Raw genomic sequence first — 19,624 nt, forward strand, 5'->3', positions numbered from 1 at the left:
ACAGTGACTGAGACATCACTGTCCCCTGGTTCCTTGGCTCTGGCTACCACAGGAGACTTCATGCTGCTGTCTCTGTCCTTGGGCTATTTTGTTCTGAGACCGTCCCCCACCAAACTCCACAGGTCTGTCTTTCCCAGTTCTGGGCCTGTTCCCTGCTCGGGGAATGCAGAAACCTCCAAGCCCTGTTAACCTTATTATGTAAAATAAACACCTTTCCATCTCTATCCCCGCCTAGGATCGAAGCACACTTTTGATTTATAGTAATAATAAAGAAGTTTTGATTTAAAAATAAAAAAAGAGTTGGCTATCTCTGGTCACCTACCCTAGTGATGTAACCCTCAAATGCAAACAATTAAATTATGATTTTTTTTCTTTAATGCATCTAAGATAAAAGTTTTTTTTAGAGACAGTGCCTTGCTCTGTCACCCAGGCTGGAGTGCAGTGGTGTGATCATAGCTCACTGCAGCCTTGAACTCTTGTGCTCTTGTGATCCTCCTGCCGTAGCCTCCCCAATAGCTAGGACTACAGGTATGCACCACCATGCCTGGCTAATTTTTTTTATTTTTTGTAGAGATGGGGGTCTCACTATGTTGCACAGGCTGGTCTCAAACTACTGGCCTTACTTCAAGCTATCTACCCATCTCAGCCTCCCAAAGCGCTGGGATTACAGTCATGAGCCAACTCGCCTGGCCAGATAAAGGTCTTAAGCATGGCTCCTTCCTGCTCTAGGTAGAGAAACCCCAGGACCAGTGGGAGGTGGGGTGGGCTCTTTCTGTAGCTTCTGCTTTGCTGATGATGTCATTGGTCTCTTCAGGGGCTGCGCAGAGTAGCAGGGGCCCTGGAGGGCGGGGCCTGAATCCTGATTGCCCTTCTGCTGGGAGGACACACGCAGCCGAAGATGAATTTGGGAAAAGTAGCCGCTTGCTACTTTAACTATGGAAGAACAGGGCTACAGTGAGATGGAAATAATCCCATCAGAGTCTCACCCCCACATTCAATTACTGAAAAGCAATCGGGAACTTCTGGTCACTCACATCCGCAACACTCAGTGTTTGGTGGACAACTTGCTGAAGAATGACTACTTCTCAGCCGAAGATGCGGAGATTGTGTGTGCCTGCCCCACCCAGCCCGACAAGGTGCCCTGGGGACAGGGACAGGCATGGGCATTGTGTGGACCCCAGGAGCTGGAAGAGGCCTCTCCTTGCTGATCTGAGTGAAGAGCGTGGGAGTTTAGTCCAGCGGGCAGGGCTGCATTTTGGGGTACCAATAGCACACAAATGCCTGGGTTAGCAGGTTGCACAATCAGGTATTTCACTTCTGTGTTTGTGTCTGGAGCAAACCCTGACATCTCAGTTCTCATTGCTGTGTGTATTGGTTCCCAGACACTTCATTTTTAGATCCTCTTTAAATTAGGAGGGAAAAAGAACATAAGCATAAAAGCATCCCCAGCAGCGATGTTCATTCAGTGCCTCTGAAGGCTGGAGGGCTGCTCGTTGCTGGGTGAGACTGGGAGGGGAACTGCCTCAGGGTCAGGAATGATGACATCCCACAGTGGGTCCACAGTGAAGAATCTTCCCCGCTTCACTGTGGGACGCCTTAACAGCCCTTACTTTCACTTAAGCTTTGCGTTATCTCCTGAAAAATAAAATGGAGACCACAAATTCCTTCTTGGTTAGAGGAATGACATAACCCGTTTATGACATGACCCCGCTGGGACTCAGAAGAGACCAGGACGGTTTCTGGGGGAAGCAGTAGCACACTCGTGTGCTTTGTTCTCTTCTCTTGATTTGTTTTCCTGCATTTTTAACAAGAAAAGAAGCCGTTTTTAATGTATGGCCTGTCGCCCTCCTACTGTGTAGCCCAGGTGCCCACCTCATTATGCCCAAGGGGTGGCTCTCCCCTCTCCACTCTCATTCCTGCACAGCAGTTGTGTCAGGTTAAGCGGGACAAGGAGAAGGCTGGGCACCGTGGCTCACGCCTGTAATCCCAGCACTTTGGGAGGCCGAGGCGGGCGGATCACCTGAGGTCAGGAGTTTGAGACCAGCCTGGCCAACATGGTGAAACCCCGACTCTAATAAAAATACAAAAATTAGTCGGGCATGGTGGTGGGTGCCTGTAATCCCAGCCACTTGGGAGGCTGAGGAAAGAGAATTCCTTGAACCTGGGAGGTGGAGGTTGCAGTGAGCCAAGATTGTGCCATTGCACTCCAGCACTCCAGCCTGGGTGACAGAGCGAGACTCTGTCTCAAAAAAGAAAAAAAAAAAGAAAAAAGAGGGAAAAGGAGGTAGAGAATTCCATGGCTAGTTGTCTGTCCTTTTTATCTTTAGGCTCGTGGAAGCCTCCTGGTTCCTTGGAGCTGGGTGGTTTTATTTCTTGCTCAGGAGGTCATTTCACAGATTTTCGGGCTCCAACATGTTGACTGTCACAGCAGCTGGGGGGATGGCGTAGCTACCGGCTGTAGGAAGAACTCAGAGCCCTGCCCTGAGCCTGCCTGAGGGTCCTTACGGTAGGAGGATGCCCCTCATGCCAGCCCGTGCCCTCATGCTTGTGTCGCCTCTAGGTCCGCAAAATTCTGGACCTGGTACAGAGCAAGGGCGAGGAGGTGTCCGAGTTCTTCCTCTACTTGCTCCAGCAACTCGCAGATGCTTACGTGGACCTCAGGCCTTGGCTGCTGGAGATTGGCTTCTCCCCTTCGCTGCTCACTCAGAGCAAAGTCGTGGTCAACACTGACCCAGGTAGGAGTCAGCCCCAGTGAGACCACAGGCACCAGTGCAAGCAGGGCCCTGGGGGGTTTGGTAATGGCTGGGCCAGCCCTGAGTGCCACCTCAGGAAGCAGGCCCAGGTGCTATTCTGATTTTAGAAAGGAACAGCTGAACCCTGTCTCCCAAGTGCAGCCCAGGTGGCTGCGATTGAACTGCCCACACCTCGGTGGTCTGCTTTATAGAGGGGCCTTTGGAAGTGTGGGAATGGCCTCTGTTCTGACCCCTTGCTTTCTTCCTATTCTGACATATGTAGACATTTTAATGGTTGCACAAATTCAAGGTTGTATTTTTTTTTCTTTTAAAAATATCTTTAGCTGGACATGGTAGCACACACCTGTAGTTCCAGCTACTCGGGAGGCTGAGGCAAGAGGACTGCTTGAGCCCCAGAGTCTAAGGCTGCAGCGAGCTCTGATTGTGTCCCTACACTCCAGCCTGGGTGACAGAGTGAGACCCTGTCTCTAAAAAAGGAAAGAAAAAAATAAAAAAGCCTTGCCAGATTTGGTTCTAGGCAAAGTATTCTGTCACCGTTGAGTGCCAGTCCTTATTTCCAAACTAATGGGAGACCCCATTAGTTAATTGATTAGTTCAATAAGTGTTTTTTGCTGTATCCACCACATGCCAAGACCTTACCCTGTGCTGGATGTCGGGGAGACAGTGGTGAGCAGACACAGGGTTCCTGCCCTCAGGGAGCTTCAAGTCTGCTGGAAGAGATCACCAGTCAGCAATCTCACAAATGTGTCCTTGCAAATGGCAGTCAGGACAGCGGCAGTCCCAAGGCATGTGAGAACATATCATTAGGGCCAGGATCTGCTCTGGGGCAGGAGTCTTCTTTCCCTGCTTTTGAACTCTCCACTTTGAGACAGCTGTTGGTAACATACCAGCACCAAGGACCTAAATCCTGCCTTTTAAATAATCCAATATGTTGTTGGAAACAGAAGCACAAGACAGGTGTGTGCTTAGGAGAAACAAGGCCAGCCGGCAGAGTGTCAGTGCTAGGCTCCGGCTTCTACAGCCCCTGCAGGTGCCGGCCAGCCACTGCTAGCTTCTGACTCTGTCTGCCCCTTCCTGTCTCCCCTTGTTTCCTTCCCCCATGAAAAAAAGGAAAGTATTCCCATGAGGAATCATTCTTTCGAAAGACTTCTCTGTTGGTTCCGTTAGCCAGCTACTTTACTAGCTTTTAAAGTGTAATTCACTCTACAAGCAGTCTCACACAAAAGATTTACATACTGTATGATGCTGTTTATATGAAATGTCCAGCAAAGGTAAATCTATAGACAAAGCAAATCAGTAGTTGCCTACAGCCCAGGGCTTGACTACAAATAGGCTCCAGAAAACTCTGGGAAGATGGTGGAGATGTTCTAGACCTGGACTGTGGTGAGGTTTGCACAACTTTGTAAACTTACTAAAAGTTATTGATGAATATATAACACTCCCTAACACTTTGGGAGGCCGAGGTGGGCAGATCGCTTGAGCCCAGGAGTTTGAGACCAGCCCGGGCAACATGGCGAGACCCCGTCTCTGCAAAAAACACAAAAATTAGTTGGGCCTGGTGGCATATGCCTGTGTCCCAGCTACTTGGGAGGCTGAGGTGGGAGGATTGCTTGAGCCTGGGAGTTTGAGACTGCATGATTGGGCCACTGCACCCTAGCCTGAGTGACAGAGCAGGACCCTATCTCTAACAACAAAAAAGCAGTGTTGGTGGAGGAGGGCCAGCATGGCCATCTGGCCTGGCCCTCGAGTGCGAGGGGCTTCAGCGTTTAGCTGCAGTTCAGTGATGACACTGTGCAGAGGAATAAGGGTGGCCTGTCTCAGACACTGATCCCAGCTGAAGTCTGTCACCTTCTCTCTGGCAAATCTGAGGTCAAGCAGAGAGATCGAAGCCTGGGGCCCTCAAGGTCAGGAATGCTGGCTCTGTGACACTCTCTAGGTCCTGCATCTGAGGAGTGGCTGCACTGGCCTCAGGGTCCAGGTTGTGAATTTTGTTTATGCACTTGCCTCTCCTCTTTGAGACCTCCCTGTTTGATGCTGTTTCTGCCTCTCTCCTTCTCACCCTGCTGCTGTGCCCTGCCACCCCGCCCTCCAGTGAGCAGGTACAGCCAGCAGCTGCGACACCATCTGGGCAGTGACTCCAAGTTCGTGCTGTGCTATGCCCAGAAGGAGGAGCTGCTGCTGGAGGAGATCTACATGGACAGCATCATGGAGCTGGTTGGCTTCAGCAATGAGAGCCTGGGCAGCCTGGACAGCCTGGCCTGCCTCCTCGACCACACCACCGGCATCCTCAATGAGCAGGGTGAGACCATCTTCATCCTGGGCGATGCTGGGGTGGGCAAGTCCATGCTGCTGCAGCGGCTGCAGAGCCTCTGGGCCACAGGCCGGCTAGACGCAGGGGTCAAATTCTTCTTCCACTTTCGCTGCCGCATGTTCAGCTGCTTCAAGCAAAGTGACAGGCTGTGTCTGCAGGACCTGCTCTTCAAGCACTACTGCTACCCAGAGCGGGACCCTGAGGAGGTGTTTGCCTTCCTGCTGCGCTTCCCCCATGTGGCCCTCTTCACCTTCGACGGCCTGGACGAGCTGCACTCGGACTTGGACCTGAGCCGTGTGCCTGACAGCTCCTGCCCCTGGGAGCCTGCCCACCCCCTGGTCCTGCTGGCCAACCTGCTCAGCGGGAAGCTGCTCAAGGGGGCTAGCAAGCTGCTCACAGCCCGCACAGGCGTCGAGATCCCATGCCAGTTCCTGCGGAAGAAGGTGCTTCTCCGGGGCTTCTCCCCCAGCCACCTGCGCGCCTATGCTAGGAGGATGTTCCCCCAGCGGGCTCTGCAGGACCGCCTGCTGAGCCAGCTGGAGGCCAACCCCAACCTCTGCAGCCTGTGCTCTGTGCCCCTCTTCTGCTGGATCATCTTCCGGTGCTTCCAGCACTTCTGTGCTGCCTTTGAAGGCTCACCACAGCTGCCCGACTGCACGATGACCCTGACGGACGTCTTCCTCCTGGTCACCGAGGTCCATCTGAACAGGATGCAGCCCAGCAGCCTGGTGCAGCGGAACACACGCAGCCCAGTGGAGACCCTCCGCGCCGGCCGGGACACTCTGTGCTCGCTGGGGCAGGTGGCCCACCGGGGCATGGAGAAGAGCCTCTTTGTCTTCACCCAGGAGGAGGTGCAGGCCTCCGGGCTGCAGGAGGGAGACATGCAGCTGGGTTTCCTGCGGGCTTTGCCGGAGCTGGGCCCCGGGCGTGACCAGCAGTCCTATGAGTTTTTCCACCTTACCCTCCAGGCCTTCTTTACAGCCCTCTTCCTCGTGCTGGACGACAGGGTGGGCACTCAGGAGCTGCTCAGGTTTTTCCAGGAGTGGATGCCCCCTGGGGGGGCAGCGACCGCATCCTGCTATCCTCCCTTCCTCCCATTCCAGTGCCTGCGGGGCAGCGTTCTGGCGCGGGAAGACCTCTTCAAGAACAAGGATCACTTCCAGTTCACCAACCTCTTCCTGTGCGGGCTGTTGTCCAAAGCCAAACAGAAACTCCTGCGGCACCTGGTGCCCGCGGCAGCCCTGAGGAGGAAGCGCAAGGCCCTGTGGGCACACCTGTTTTCCAGCCTGCGGGGCTACCTGAAGAGCCTGCCCCGCGTTCAGGTCGAAAGCTTCAACCAGGTGCAGGCCATGCCCACGTTCCTCTGGATGCTGCGCTGCATCTACGAGACACAGAGCCAGAAGGTGGGGCAGCTGGCGGCCAGGGGCATCTGTGCCAACTACCTCAAGCTGACCTACTGCAACGCCTGCTCTGCCGACTGCAGTGCCCTCTCCTTCGTCCTGTATCACTTCTCCAAGCGGCTGGCCCTAGACCTAGACAACAACAATCTCAACGACTATGGTGTGCGGGAGCTGCGGCCCTGCTTCAGCCGCCTCACTGTTCTCAGGTGAGGCTGCCAGGCAAGGGGAGCAGCAGGTGGGCCGGGTGGGCCAGGCTCGGGGGGGCGCCAGGATTGGCATCATGGACCAGGATCCCCTAGGACTCATGACCATGGCCTTTGGAATGTCCAGACCTTTTCTCTCTCAGCAGGGCAGAGGGCAAGGTGCAAAGCTTCAAGGCAGGTGGACCTGGATCAGCCACAGCTGGGTGCCTTGAACAAAGCGCTTAACTCTCAGAGCCTCCGTGCCCTCATCTGGAAAAAGAAGATGCTCATAATCCTATCAGTTATGGCCACAAGGACCAATGTTAATTGAGAATGGGTGAAGTGCATTACAAATATTACCTAATGGAATGCTCTTTACAACCCTATAACTTAGGTACTGTTATTGTCTCTATTTTGGCAGATAAGGAAGTGGAGGCACAGAGAAGTTAATAGCTTGCTTTAGGTCACACAGCTCAGATATAATAGTGCCAGAATGCATAAAGAACCTTCCTTTTAAGATTAACGTAAGGCTCCAAGATAGCCCTCGAAAAGTTTCTGGAATACGGGAGCTTTTATTACTGCAGAGAAAGCAGACCTTGTGCCAGCTGGCATTGGTGACTTTCTGTGATCAAAGCTAGCAGCCCTTCACACTGCTAGAGATCTCAGTTAAAATGCTGACTCGTGGTTGTTTTCCTGTTCCATAGTTTAGGGGAAACAGAGGCCAGTCTGTTTTCTTCTATTAGCATTTCCTATGTAAAATAAACCTTGTAAATCTCTACAGGGGGTTAAATTTGCCATTACTTAACTCATGCATTTCTAAAAAGCAGTAGGGATTTGGAACTGACTCCCAGTGCCTGTCACACCAGTGTCAGAGTGTAAATAATTGCATGGGGACATGGGGTGCAGGGGGCCGAAGGCTGCCCTAGCCTGGGAATTGGAAAACCTGGAGTCTGTTCTCTGTACTCTCAGCCAGTGACTCTCCCTCTGTAGCCCCAGGCAGTCTCACACTCAGTGCCACCGTCTGTCCATCTTTTTTTTTTTTCTCCCCCAGATGGCGTCCCACTCTGTTGCCCAGGCTGGAGTGCAGTGGCGTGATCTCGGCTCACTGCAACCTCCGCCTCCTGGGTTCAAGCGATTCTTTTGCCTCAGGCTTCTGAATAGCTGGGATTACAGGCACACGCCACCGTGTCCGGCTAAGTTTTTTGTATTTTTAGTAGGACGGGGTTTCCCCATGTTGGCCAGGCTGGTCTCGAAATCCTGACCTCAGGTGATCCACCCGCCTCGGCCTTCCAAAGTGCTGGGGTTACAGGCACGAGCTGCCGCGCCTGGCCCCTCTGTCCATCTTTTCAATGGGAAACTCCACACCAGGGTGGTGGCCCTGCCCTTCCTGCTGTCCCCAGGTGAAGCTTTCCTTCACACCAGTGCAAGAAAAAAACAGCTTGTAGAAAGGCAGAGGATATGGGTAGCCACGGGAAGCACACTCAGCTCTCTGGCTGCATCAGTTAGGATTAGTTTTAGTTGAGAGAGAAAACCCCAGATCTTGGTGACTTACAAGCTTATTTCTCTCATGTAAAAGTCTAGAGGTAGGTAGTTCAGGACTGGTATGGAGTCTCCATGACCCTCCGGAGCCCAGGCTCTCTTCTGCCTTCCTATTCTGCCATCCTCACTACCTGGCTTTCCCATCTTGGCCCAAGAGGGCTGCTCAAACTCCAGCCATCTCGTCGATGCTCTAGCTATCAGTAAGAAGGAAGGGTAAAGATTGAGGGCATGCCTCAATCTTTTAAGAACACTTCTTGGCTATTACTAATTATACTGCTGCTTAGATTTCAGAACTTAATAGTATGGGCAGAACTTAATCAGATGGGCCCAGCTAAAAGATGGGGGAATCTATTGCTAAGGAAGTATAGATATTGGGAATGTCTAGTAGCCTGTGCTGTCTTGGGCTGGCCATGCCATGTACATACACACTATTTCCCAGCACCAAGCTGGGGACTCTGAGGGGAAGGGTCCAGAGTGTCTGACTTGATCATTTTGATGTGGCCTAAAAATCAAGCTTTTAATTGTTCAGCCTTTTACTTGTTATCAAGGTCAGCTTGTGGGTCTAATTGGGCCCAAGGCTTGTGTTTGTAAGTAAAGTTTTGTTGGGACACAGCCATACCCATTTATTTACTTACTGGCTGCTTCACACTACACAGTTGAGTAGTTGTGACAGAGACCACATGGCCCACAGAGCCTAAAATATTTTCTGTCCGACACTTTACAGAATGACAATGAGCAGTCTCCTTTGACAGTGGGACCCACAGCCTTTTCCAGTGACAAATCAGGGTTAGCCCATGTGTTTCTGGATGGGGGGAGGCTGTTGGCATTTGGGGTATAACAGTTCTTGTGAGACCTGTCCAGCATTTTGCAGGACACCTAACATCACTGGCCCTGCCCACAAGATGAGGGGCACTCCCTCCTCCAGTCACAACCACTAAAAGCAGCCCCTGATGTTTCCAAACCCATGCCCTCCACCATATGAGAACCAGGTACAGGGTCTGGCTGACACATAGGTCACACGCAAAGGGTGGATGTCAGAGGTGGCTGGCCTCACATGTCCTCCCTATGTCCCTCATGGTCATGTGAGGAGCCAAGGGCTGTGCTGCAGCCTCGCTCATGGACTGGTGCAGGATGGGTCTGGTGGCCCCACGTTGGCCAGGCTTTGTAAGGGGCTATTTGGCTGATTGCTGCGGCCATTCTCCAGGGGCGTCTATACCTGAGAAAACTCCAGGGCCTGAAGGCTTCTGGATCTTTGTAAGATTAATGATCCTTCATAATGAGTGCCTGCCCTGACTCATAATTTTTTTGCTCTTTTGTTTCAGACTCAGCGTAAACCAGATCACTGACGGTGGGGTAAAGGTGCTAAGTGAAGAGCTGACCAAATACAAAATTGTGACATATTTGGGGTATGTCTTTCTCCTGAACACTGGGCCAACTACCTAGTAATAATACAGAGCTGCAGGGAATTCACATTTCTGTAGGTCCCTGGATGACCGGCACGGATGGCCCAGGGCTGGGAAGAGTGCTGGCCCAGGAGTTGAGAGTCCTGGGTTCTCTTTGTGACTCGGCCAGTCATGATGTCTTGCTGAGCCTCAGCCTCCTCACCTGTAAAACTGTGATCCCAGTATAGGCAAGTAGGCTCACAACTTGTTATCGGGGGATGCAACGAGAATATAAGGGGATATATTTAATAAATGCTAGAATCCTGTTTATATATTAGGCTGGACTATTTTGGGTCCATAATCCCTCATCCAGAGCCTTTGGGGCAAGACCTGAATGGGGATTCTGAGTGCATGCTATGGCATGACGTGGTCACAGGGGTCTAAGGCAGTGCCCCATTTTCAAACACTTTCATATTTCTCCTGCAGAATGTATAAAACAGTCAAACCAAGTGTGGTAAGAAAGACTATAAATAGCTCCACATCAGTTGCCAAAAGAATTATGAGAAACTTTGGGCATTCAGAGCCTTTGAGGGTTTGGAGTCTGAGAGAAGGGATTGCGGGCCAGCCCCACACCACTGGTGGCTCTGCAAGCTGGAGCAGTTGTTCAGTTTCTTGGGGCCTCAGTGGCCTTCTATGTTAATGAGGACATGGCACAAACGACCCCGGGCCACACTCGGCTCCTGGCCTCTGTGTGGCTGTGGAACCTTGGAAGCCTGAGCTTAGCTGCCTTTCAACTTCCATCTGCTGTATTATTGAATTGGCATTGAGCGGTGAGATGGCTGAAAGGTAGACATTGAGAAGTTTCATTATGCAGAATCTTTTCTTCTCAAGATGCTGAATGTAATCTTAGTTGTAAATACCCATCACCTGCCAGTCACCGAGCACTCATGCACCAGGGCTTTGCGTTATGTCCTAAGATCCTCATAACCACCCTGCAAGGGGGCTATCATCATTACCCCTGTATTACAGATGGAGAAACTGAGGCACAGAGAGATGAGGTGACTTGTCTCAGGCCATAAAGCTGGGGAAAGTAGTGGAGCTGGTTTTGAACCTGGGCTGTGAGACCTCAGAGCCCTAAACTCTGGTGCCTGTGTGTTCCCCTTTCAACCCAGACTTTGGAAATCAGTAGACAGCATATGCTTCAAAAAACAGGGGCTATTAAAATGACATCAGGAGCCAGAAAGTCTCATGGCTGTGCTTTCTCTTGAAGTTTATACAACAACCAGATCACCGATGTCGGAGCCAGGTACGTCACCAAAATCCTGGATGAATGCAAAGGCCTCACGCATCTTAAGTAAGTGGGGTGGGCACCAGGTTCCTTAGTATCTTCTCTTGGTCACCCCCTTCTGTTGTTCAAAGATTACATGTAACAGTAAAGAGCTTTCATCCTAAAGCCTTCCACTTGTCCCAGGGCCATGTTGGTCGAGTAAAGATACCTCTGTGTGATCTGTGAGGCTTGGATTCTGGAAGGGCCACCTGTCGTTGGTAGGGGGAAAGGTTGGCATTTTGATTTCATTAACTACTAGCCCGAAGAAAGGACTAACTCTCACCCTTTCTGGTGGTCTTTTTGCCCCAAGGGAGTTTCCTGTCTGGTTGCAAGGAAGAGCTTGGGCCCTTGCCCTGCTGTAGATGTGCCCTGCGCAGGGGATGACAGTGTGCCAGGCTTGGAGCCTCTGGTCCTGCCCTGACAGTGGCCACATACCTTGACCCTTGGCAGTCAAAGTGGGACTTTCCCAGGTCTCCCGAGGGAAGTCAGTGATGCTGCTGAGGTCACTTAGAGGACCCCAGGGAGGGCTCAGGTCCCTGAGTTTCTGCAGAGACTGTGGGCCATCTCCTGGAGAGGAACCCTGACTGACTGTCCTCAGGGCTTCAGGTCCCTCCCTGACAGGAGGCCCAGGGCATGGCTCTTGTGGATCCCAGAAGAAAGTGTACAGTTCCCAAGATGGGGCTGGAAGGGGCTCTGTGCTGGGGAGGAGGGTGACCCACGTTGGAGCCCCTGCATAGCTGGAGGCTGACTGTGCATGACTCTCTCTGCAGACTGGGAAAAAACAAAATAACGAGTGAAGGAGGGAAGTGTCTCGCCCTGGCTGTGAAGAACAGCAAATCAATCTCTGACGTTGGGTGAGTAGAAGGGGACGGATGTATGTGGTACAACCTGCTGTGTGTGTGGGGGGCCTCGGCTGTTCTTTTCATACATCAGTACACCAGAAGGACCGCTGGGGCTCGCTGTCAGGGAGAGATAGTGGAGAGCTTTCACCATGCTGCAAAACTGAAACCGTGCCCATTAAGCAACAACTCCCCGGTCCCCCTCTCCCCTGCCCCTTGCAGCCACCCTTCTACTCTATGGTTTTGACTACTTTACCTCATATAAGTGGAATCATACAGTATTTGCCTTTTGGGGATGGCTGATTTCACTAGCATCATGTCCTCAAGGTTCATCCACATGGAAGCATGGGACAGGATTTCCATTTTTTTTTTTTTTTTTTTTTTTTTTTTGACAGACTCTCGCTCTGTTGCCCGGGCTGGAGTGCAGCGGCATGATCTCGGCTCACTGCAGCCTCTGCCTTCTGGGTTCAAGCGATTCTCCCGCCTCAGCCACATGAGTAGCTGGGATTACAGGCATCCGCCACCAATCCCGGCTAATTTTTGTATTTTTAGTAGAGGCAGGGTTTCACCATGTTGGCCAGGCTGGTCTCAAACTTCTGACCTCAAATGATCCACCCACCTCGGTCTCCCAAAGTGTTGGGATTATAGGCGTGAGCCACCATGCCCAGCCAGGATTTCCTTCTTTTTTAAGACTGAGTAATACTCCATTGCATGGCTATGCCACATTTTGTTTACTCATTCATCCAAGAACAGACACTGGCTTGCTTCTATGCTTTGGCTATTGTGAATAATGCTGCTGTGCACATGGGCATACAAATATCTCTTCAAGGACTGCCTTCAATTCTTTTGGGTATATATCCAGCAGTGGGATTGCTGGATCACATGGTAATTTTTAATTTTTTGAAGAATCATCATACTGTTTCCACAGCACTAGCACCATTTTATGTTCCCACCAACAGTGCATTCCAGTTTCTCCACATCGTTGTCAACACTTGCTATTTTCTCTTTTTGATAGTACCCATCCTAATGAGTGTGAGGTACTGTCTCATTGTGGTTTTGATTCTTGAGGCTTTTTAAAGATTTTTGGATCATTATAATTTGTATTGGATTATAAAAGGAACACAGGTAATTTTATTTGGAAACTGAAAAATAATAAAAATTATCTTCTCAGAAAATAATTCTTGTTAACATTTAAGCTCAGTTAAGCTCTCTCACTTTCTCTTTCTTCTTCTCTCTCTTTGTACTACTTTTAAAAAATATAGTAGGGGTGAGACTATATGTATCTACACTATAGTAGGGGTGAGACTATATGTATCTATACTATAGTAGGGGTGAGACTATATGTATCCTTCCTTTTTCACTTAATCTCATGCCTTGAGTAGCTTTCCACTTTATTAAAAATGTGATGCCATTCAATTGTATAGTAAATACATATATGTAAGCAAAACACTGAAAACTCTTATTCTGGGTTCCAGCAAGCCATACCTGGAATGGTGTAAGCAGGTAGTTTGCTTGGTGTGAACGTGTTGTTGAGGCAGCCGCCACTGTGTTGTGAGTGGGCCACACGAAGTTGCTTTGTTGTGTGTAGACAGTGTGTGCTGATCCTATTAGGAACAGCCAACGCTTTGTGTGAGCCACACACTGTTCTAAGTGCTTTGCATCTGTTAACTCAATGAATCCTCACAACAACTCCATGACGGAATGCTCTAATTATCCCCATTTTATAGATGGGGCAACTGAGGTCTAAGAGACTACCTAATTTCCCGAAGTTCACACAGGTAGCAGATGGCAGAGCCAGGTCAGGAGTCCACCATCTTACCATGCAGACTGTTTTGGCCAGAGCCTCTCCGGATCTGCTGTAGGGGACAGAATACAGCTTTATCGCTGCACCTCTCCACCAAGATGGCCACAGCCACAGAGCTTGGTTGGGTAACGTCCTCTTTATGTGACAGGAACATTGCTGATAGGGTTTCTGAAGGTACTTCCTGCTCTTTGTCTCCTGGAAGACTGTGTCTTCAGAAATGTCTCTGACCCTGCCCAGAGTTGAACGGATGCTGGGAACCCAGCACCTGCACACAGCCTTCCCTCCAGGACTCTGCGGACCTCTGTGCTCCACAGGAGACATGCAGGTGCTTTCTCTCATAAGCTCAGGCTCCTGGGCTGACAGCTCTCCGAAGCTCACAGTGAGGCTCGGTCTCTAACTGTGCCACTTGCCAATGGCCTCTGTTCACAAGGCTTCCCCTGCTCGTCCATCTTGCATCACCCCTTGAATTTGAAATCCAGAGCAGCCCACTCGGAGGCCAGTGCGAGGAATTAGTGTCCAGGCCACAGATCCAGGGACTGGGCACAAACATCTACCTGCTGAGTAGGAACTGAGCTGTGGCCATTGGCAAAAAAGGAGGGGTGAGCGTGGCTGTTTCTGGGGGAGCTAACATTCACTATCTTGTCTCCTCCCTCAGGATGTGGGGCAATCAAGTTGGGGATGAAGGAGCAAAAGCCTTCGCAGAGGCTCTGCGGAACCACCCCAGCTTGACTACCCTGAGGTAACTGTGGCCCTGCTGTCTCCAGGGGCCAACCTGGTCCCTCCTAGCTGCTCTACGTTTGCCGGGGAAGGGTGATTCGTGCTCCTAATAGAAGAGGGATTTGCATGTGTGATTTTCCTTACTCTTGTCAAACCTTTCTTTGATGCATAAGAGGCCATCTAGTAAAGCACATTCTTCTTCTTTTTTTTACCTTTAAGTTCTGGGATACATGTAGAGGATGTGCAGGTTTGTTACACAGGCAAACATGGGCCATGGTGATTTGCTGCACCTATCAACCTGTCATCCAGGTTTTAAGCCCTGCGTGCATTAGGTATTTGTCCTAATGCTCACCTTCCCCTTGCCCCCCGCTCCCCAACAGGCCCCGGTGTGTGTTGTTCCCTGTGTCCCTGTGTTCTCATTGTTCAACTCCCACTTATGAGTGAGAACATGCAGTGTTCGGTTTTTTGTTCCTGTGTTAGTTTGCTGAGAATGATGGCTTCCAGCTTCATCCATGAGCCAGCAAAGGACATGATCTCATTTTTTTTTATGGCTGCATAGTATTCCATGGTGTATATGTGCCACATTTTCTTCATCCAGTCTATCATTGATGGGCATTTGGGTTGGTTCCAAGTCTTTGTTATTGTAAATAGTGCTGCAGTAAACATACATGTGCATGTGTCTTTATAGGAGAATGATTTATAATCCTTTGGGTAGATACCCAGTAATGGGATTGCTGGGTCAAATGGTATTTCTGGTTCTAGATCCTTGAGAAATCACCTTAAGTGTTTATTCAGCTCAGTGAATTCTGCATGTGTCCCACACCAGCCAACCACCACCCCCATCAAGACAGAGGACATTTCCAGCTCCTCAGCCATCCCTGCATGTCCCTTGCTGGTAGAGGGAGGGTTTCCTAAGTGCAGATGAAACTTAATAAGATGCTGGCCAGCAGGTTCCTGCCCCTCCTTGTCCTCACGATGATGCTGGAAAAGAGGGACCCTTCCGCTCTATAAACGGGGATGCTCCTACCCAGCCCCTGCTTAGGCTGCTGGCCAAATCTTGGGACCTTGGTATGTCCAAGGCTCTGCTGCTGTCCTTCCTACCACTGAAAAAGAGTCCAAGAAGGTGGGGACAGTAGCAGAAGAGACTTTGCCAGGTCTCGCAGATGGGGTACCTTGATGGGACCAGCTTTTGGAAGGACAGCTTGCCAGGCCTCCACAGCCTCCTGCCCATGCGTGGAAACCTGAGGCGCCGACCCCAGCCCACCGTTGTGTGAGCAGGCCGTGCTGATGGCCCGTTTCCCGTCCGGCCTGCCCTTGTGCTCTCTGTGTGGGCTCTGGGGCAGCAACGCCTGGACACTGCTGCTGCAGCTGAGCACTTCTGCATCCTGCCCCGAGTGAGCCTGGGCTGGGGCCATGGCCAGGCAGAGGCTTCCCAGCTGTTCTGATGTTGAAGCTAAGATTGAATGTAGATGTGTCTTTAATAATTCACCCCAAGCGTGTTCCTTCCTAGTCTTGCATCCAACGGCGTCTCCACAGAAGGAGGAAAGAGCCTGGCGAGGGCCCTGCAGCAGAACACGTCTCTAGAAATACTATGGTAATAGCTCGAGTCACTTCATTTGTTTGTTTGTGTTTCTGAGATAGGGTCTCGCTTTGTTGTCCAGGCTTGAGTGCATTGGCATGATCTCGGCTCACTGCAGCCTCGACCTCCCAGGCTCATTCAAACCTCCCGCCTTGGCCTCCCGAGTCCTGAGACTATAGGCACACACCACCATGCCCAGTTAATTTAAAAATTTTTTGTAGAGATGGGTTTTTGCTATGTTACCTAGGCTGGTCTTGAACTCCCGGGGTCAAGCAGTTCTCCTGCCTGGCCTCTCAAAGCCCTGGGATTGCAGGTGTGAGCCACTGCACCTGGCACAGAGTCATTTTGGAGGGTTTAGGTCCCAGGAATTATTCCAGGGGCTGCACATGGCCTGGAATCTTAACAGAAAAGGTGTCTCCTAATTGGAAAGGCTCTAGGCCTTTCAGTTAAGTTGATAATTTCCTCCTGGAGAAGAGAATAGCCACTTCCACAAGCATAAACAGGTACAGGAGGGGGAAGTCGGCTCCAGGAGCCTGGGACTGAGGCCTTGGCCTTCTAGGCCCCAGGAGAACCAGAAGGCTGGCCATGCAAACTATCTAGGTATCCTTGGATACCTTCAGATATGCTTAGCAGAGGCCAACTTCCATGCACTTGGCTCAAAATTTTCTCCCTTCCTCCTCTTCACCTGCCTTCCCCCAGGCAGCCTCCTCCTTCCCCAGGTCTTCACATCAGGGTTTGGCCTTTATGCTCCATCCAGCTCACCTGTCACTTGTCACCTGAAGCCCACAATCCTCGCTCCCTCTCTGCACTCCAGGGCACTTACTAAGTGGATGTGGCCTCCTGAGGGTGTTTTTTGTTGGTGTTCCCTTTTTTATGGCCACTTAATGTTTTATTTTGCTTTATTTGTATTTTATTTACATCTCTGTATCATAAATTCCATACAGGTGGCTGGGAGCAGTGACTTACATCTGTAATCCCAGTACTTTGGAAGGCTGAGGTGGGAGGATAGCTTGAGGCCAAGAGTTCGAGACTAGCCTGGGCAATATAGCGAGACCCTCTATATACAAAAAGAAAAAAAAAATTCCTTACAGGTTAGCTGAGGGAGTTGTATTACACCCCTCCCTGTCATCTACTCAGAGCCCAGTGCTCATTTGATCTTGCTAAATTAGTTACTGAGAATAATGACAATATCATCTTCATGAGAGAGTTTTGACATTAGGCCTGCTGTCCAGTAAGTGCATTTTAAATTCTTTCCCCTCAACAAATCATTTAACATTTTGAAAAGTAGTATATGTTTTTTGGAAAAAATGTAAGACACTAAAGGAGGACATGAAAGTACCTCCTAAAGTTCCTCCTAAAAGGAGGAAGTGAAAGTACCTCCCTTCGTGTTTTCCAAAATAACTTTTCCTTTCTAGCCTTTTGTTCTATATATGTTCAAAGATATGCAAAATAGAATAGCATTCAACCAGTGGCTCTAAAAATATTGTAATCACAGATTACACATATTTCACATGTCTCCTTTAGGGTTTCTCAATCTTGATGCTGTTGACATTTTGGTCCAAGTGATTCTTTATTATGGTAGGGCTGTCCTGTGCATCATAGGAGGTTTAGCAGCATCTCTGCCCTGTACCTCCCAGGGGTGAGGATCAAAAATGCCTCCGGACATGGCCAGGTGCCCCATGGAGAGTGAAATCGCGTGGATAGCAGTAATGTCAACACCTAGAAGCCCTCAAGTGCTGACTGCATGCCGTGTGTTATTCTACACTTTTTCCCTGTGTTAACTCACTCAACCTCACAACCACTCTATATGATCTGTACTGTTAACGTTCACCAGTGAGAAAACTCAGACCCAAAGAACTTAAGCCTGTTGCCCGAGGTCACCCTGCTGGTGGGTGATACAAACCTGCCCAGGCTGAGTCCGGAGCAGGTGTCAATGCTGTGTTCTTCTCCCTCCTCATTCTACCTCATTCTCCCTACGAGCTGCACAACATCTCGTTGAATACATACCACAACGTATTTCATCAGTTGTTTCTGATTTAAATTTGTTCAGATTTTACATTAGGATAATACCACAATGCATGCTGCAATGTATAAAGCTTTGTGTGTATGTCCTTGCACACTGTAAGGTAAATTTCTAGAAGTCTAATTGTCTTAAAATGAAACACATTTAAAATTTGGACAGGCACATCCAAACTGCCCTTCAAGGAATGATTTCTTTAAAATGTTCTTTCTGTTCTATCCTTCTTCCTAATGATTCTTTCGTCCACTGGCACAAGTGGGTCCTACCCTGTTTACACTGAGGAGCTTTGGTGCTTTATCCAGACCACTTCTGGTTCTAAGGACCATTGAGAGACTTCCTGAACTTTCAGTCACTTAACTTGGGTCCCTCACAAGTTAACTGAGAGCAAAGTACTGAATGCATTTTAATGTGCAGTCAGTGGCTGTTTCAGGTCTTCAAACTAACTTGGATAACACACTGTCAGTGGTGTTCAAGGGACCTTGGGACTAGAGGAGAACTGAGAAGCAGGCATTGGCCCTTTGTTTTCCATGGGCCCCCATCTTCCATGAAATCTGAGGGCTCAGCAAAGGTTGGGAGGGAGGGTGGGCTCCTCTACAGGTAGCCGGGCTAAGAAATAGGAGCCCGGGTACAGGATTTGCATTAGAAATGAGTCCCATTGACCTTCTGTGGGGCTGACAGGCTGGGCTTGGAGCCTGGCTGTTTTCTGGGTTCTCAGCAAGTGATCATCTGCGTAGCTGGAGAGCCTTGGGCTGAGTTCCCGCTCCTGTGAACTCTAAAACAATGTCTGCCAAGTAGGCTCTCTTGAGTAAATACTTCCTTTTTTTTTTCCTTAGGCTGACCCAAAATGAACTCAACGATGAAGTGGCAGAGAGTTTGGCAGAAATGTTGAAAGTCAACCAGACGTTAAAGCATTTATGGTAAACTCAGAGAACCTTAGAATTTCAGACTGTGCTACTTTTCAAAAGTATTTTTTGAGATAAAATTTACATACTGTAAAATTCACTCTCTTAAAGTATACCATTCAGAGGTTTTTAGTGCAACCATCACCACCTAATTCTAGAACATTTTCACTCCTCCTCCCCACTCCAAAAAGCCCCGGTATCCATTAAGCAGTCACTCCCTATCCTTCTCCTTCCCAGACCCTGGCAACCACTAATCTGCTTTCTGTCTCTATGGATTTGCCTACTCGGGGCATTTCATATAAATGGAATCAAGCAATATGTGACCTTTTGGCTCTGTGTTCTAGCATGTTTCATTCCTTTTAATGGCTAAATGATAATTCACTCTAAAATGATAATTCACTCTAACGAAATTTTGTAGTTTATTAATCAGTTGATGGGACATTTGGGTTGTTTCTACTTTTTGACTATTATGCATAATGCTACTGTGAACACTCCTGTTCATGCTTTTGGGTGAACATATGTTTTCATCTCTTTTGGGAATATACCTGGGAATAGAATTTCTGGGTCATATGGCAATTCTGTAACTTTTTGAGGAGCCACCAAACTGTTTTCTAAAGTGGATGTACTATTTTACATTCTCACCAACAATGTATGTGGGTTCCAATTTCTCCACATCCTCACCAACATTTGTTATTGTCCATCTTTTAAAATCTAGTTATACTAGTGGATGTGAAGTAATATTGTGGTTTTGATTTGCATTTCCCTGGTGACAACAATGTTGAATGTCTTTTTATGTGCCTACTGGGAGTCTGTATAGCTTCTTTGGAGAAATGTCTCCATATCCTTTGCCCATTTTAAAATTGGGTTTG

The 19,624-nt window shown here is 49.4% G+C and overlaps 1 protein-coding gene across 2 annotated transcripts in view; it reads left to right on the top strand.

Annotated features, from left to right (window-relative positions):
• The window catches only part of NOD1 (nucleotide binding oligomerization domain containing 1), a 49,248-nt gene that overhangs the window by 21,130 nt on the left and 8,494 nt on the right, over positions 1-19,624 (top strand). The window contains exons 4-12 of one of the 2 annotated variants that reach the window (XM_003270480.4): positions 815-1,136; positions 2,561-2,735; positions 4,846-6,670; positions 9,508-9,591; positions 10,838-10,921; positions 11,665-11,748; positions 14,193-14,276; positions 15,765-15,848; positions 18,687-18,770. In XM_003270480.4, the coding sequence (XP_003270528.1) occupies positions 936-1,136; positions 2,561-2,735; positions 4,846-6,670; positions 9,508-9,591; positions 10,838-10,921; positions 11,665-11,748; positions 14,193-14,276; positions 15,765-15,848; positions 18,687-18,770 (2,705 nt within the window). In that variant the 5' untranslated portion in view covers positions 815-935. The remainder of the gene's footprint in view (positions 1-814; positions 1,137-2,560; positions 2,736-4,845; positions 6,671-9,507; positions 9,592-10,837; positions 10,922-11,664; positions 11,749-14,192; positions 14,277-15,764; positions 15,849-18,686; positions 18,771-19,624) is intronic. The other variant, XM_030796509.1, reaches the window with a different exon arrangement.

Source organism: Nomascus leucogenys, chromosome 17, assembly GCF_006542625.1.
Source record: "Nomascus leucogenys isolate Asia chromosome 17, Asia_NLE_v1, whole genome shotgun sequence".
Taxonomy (NCBI): Eukaryota; Metazoa; Chordata; class Mammalia; order Primates; family Hylobatidae; genus Nomascus; species Nomascus leucogenys.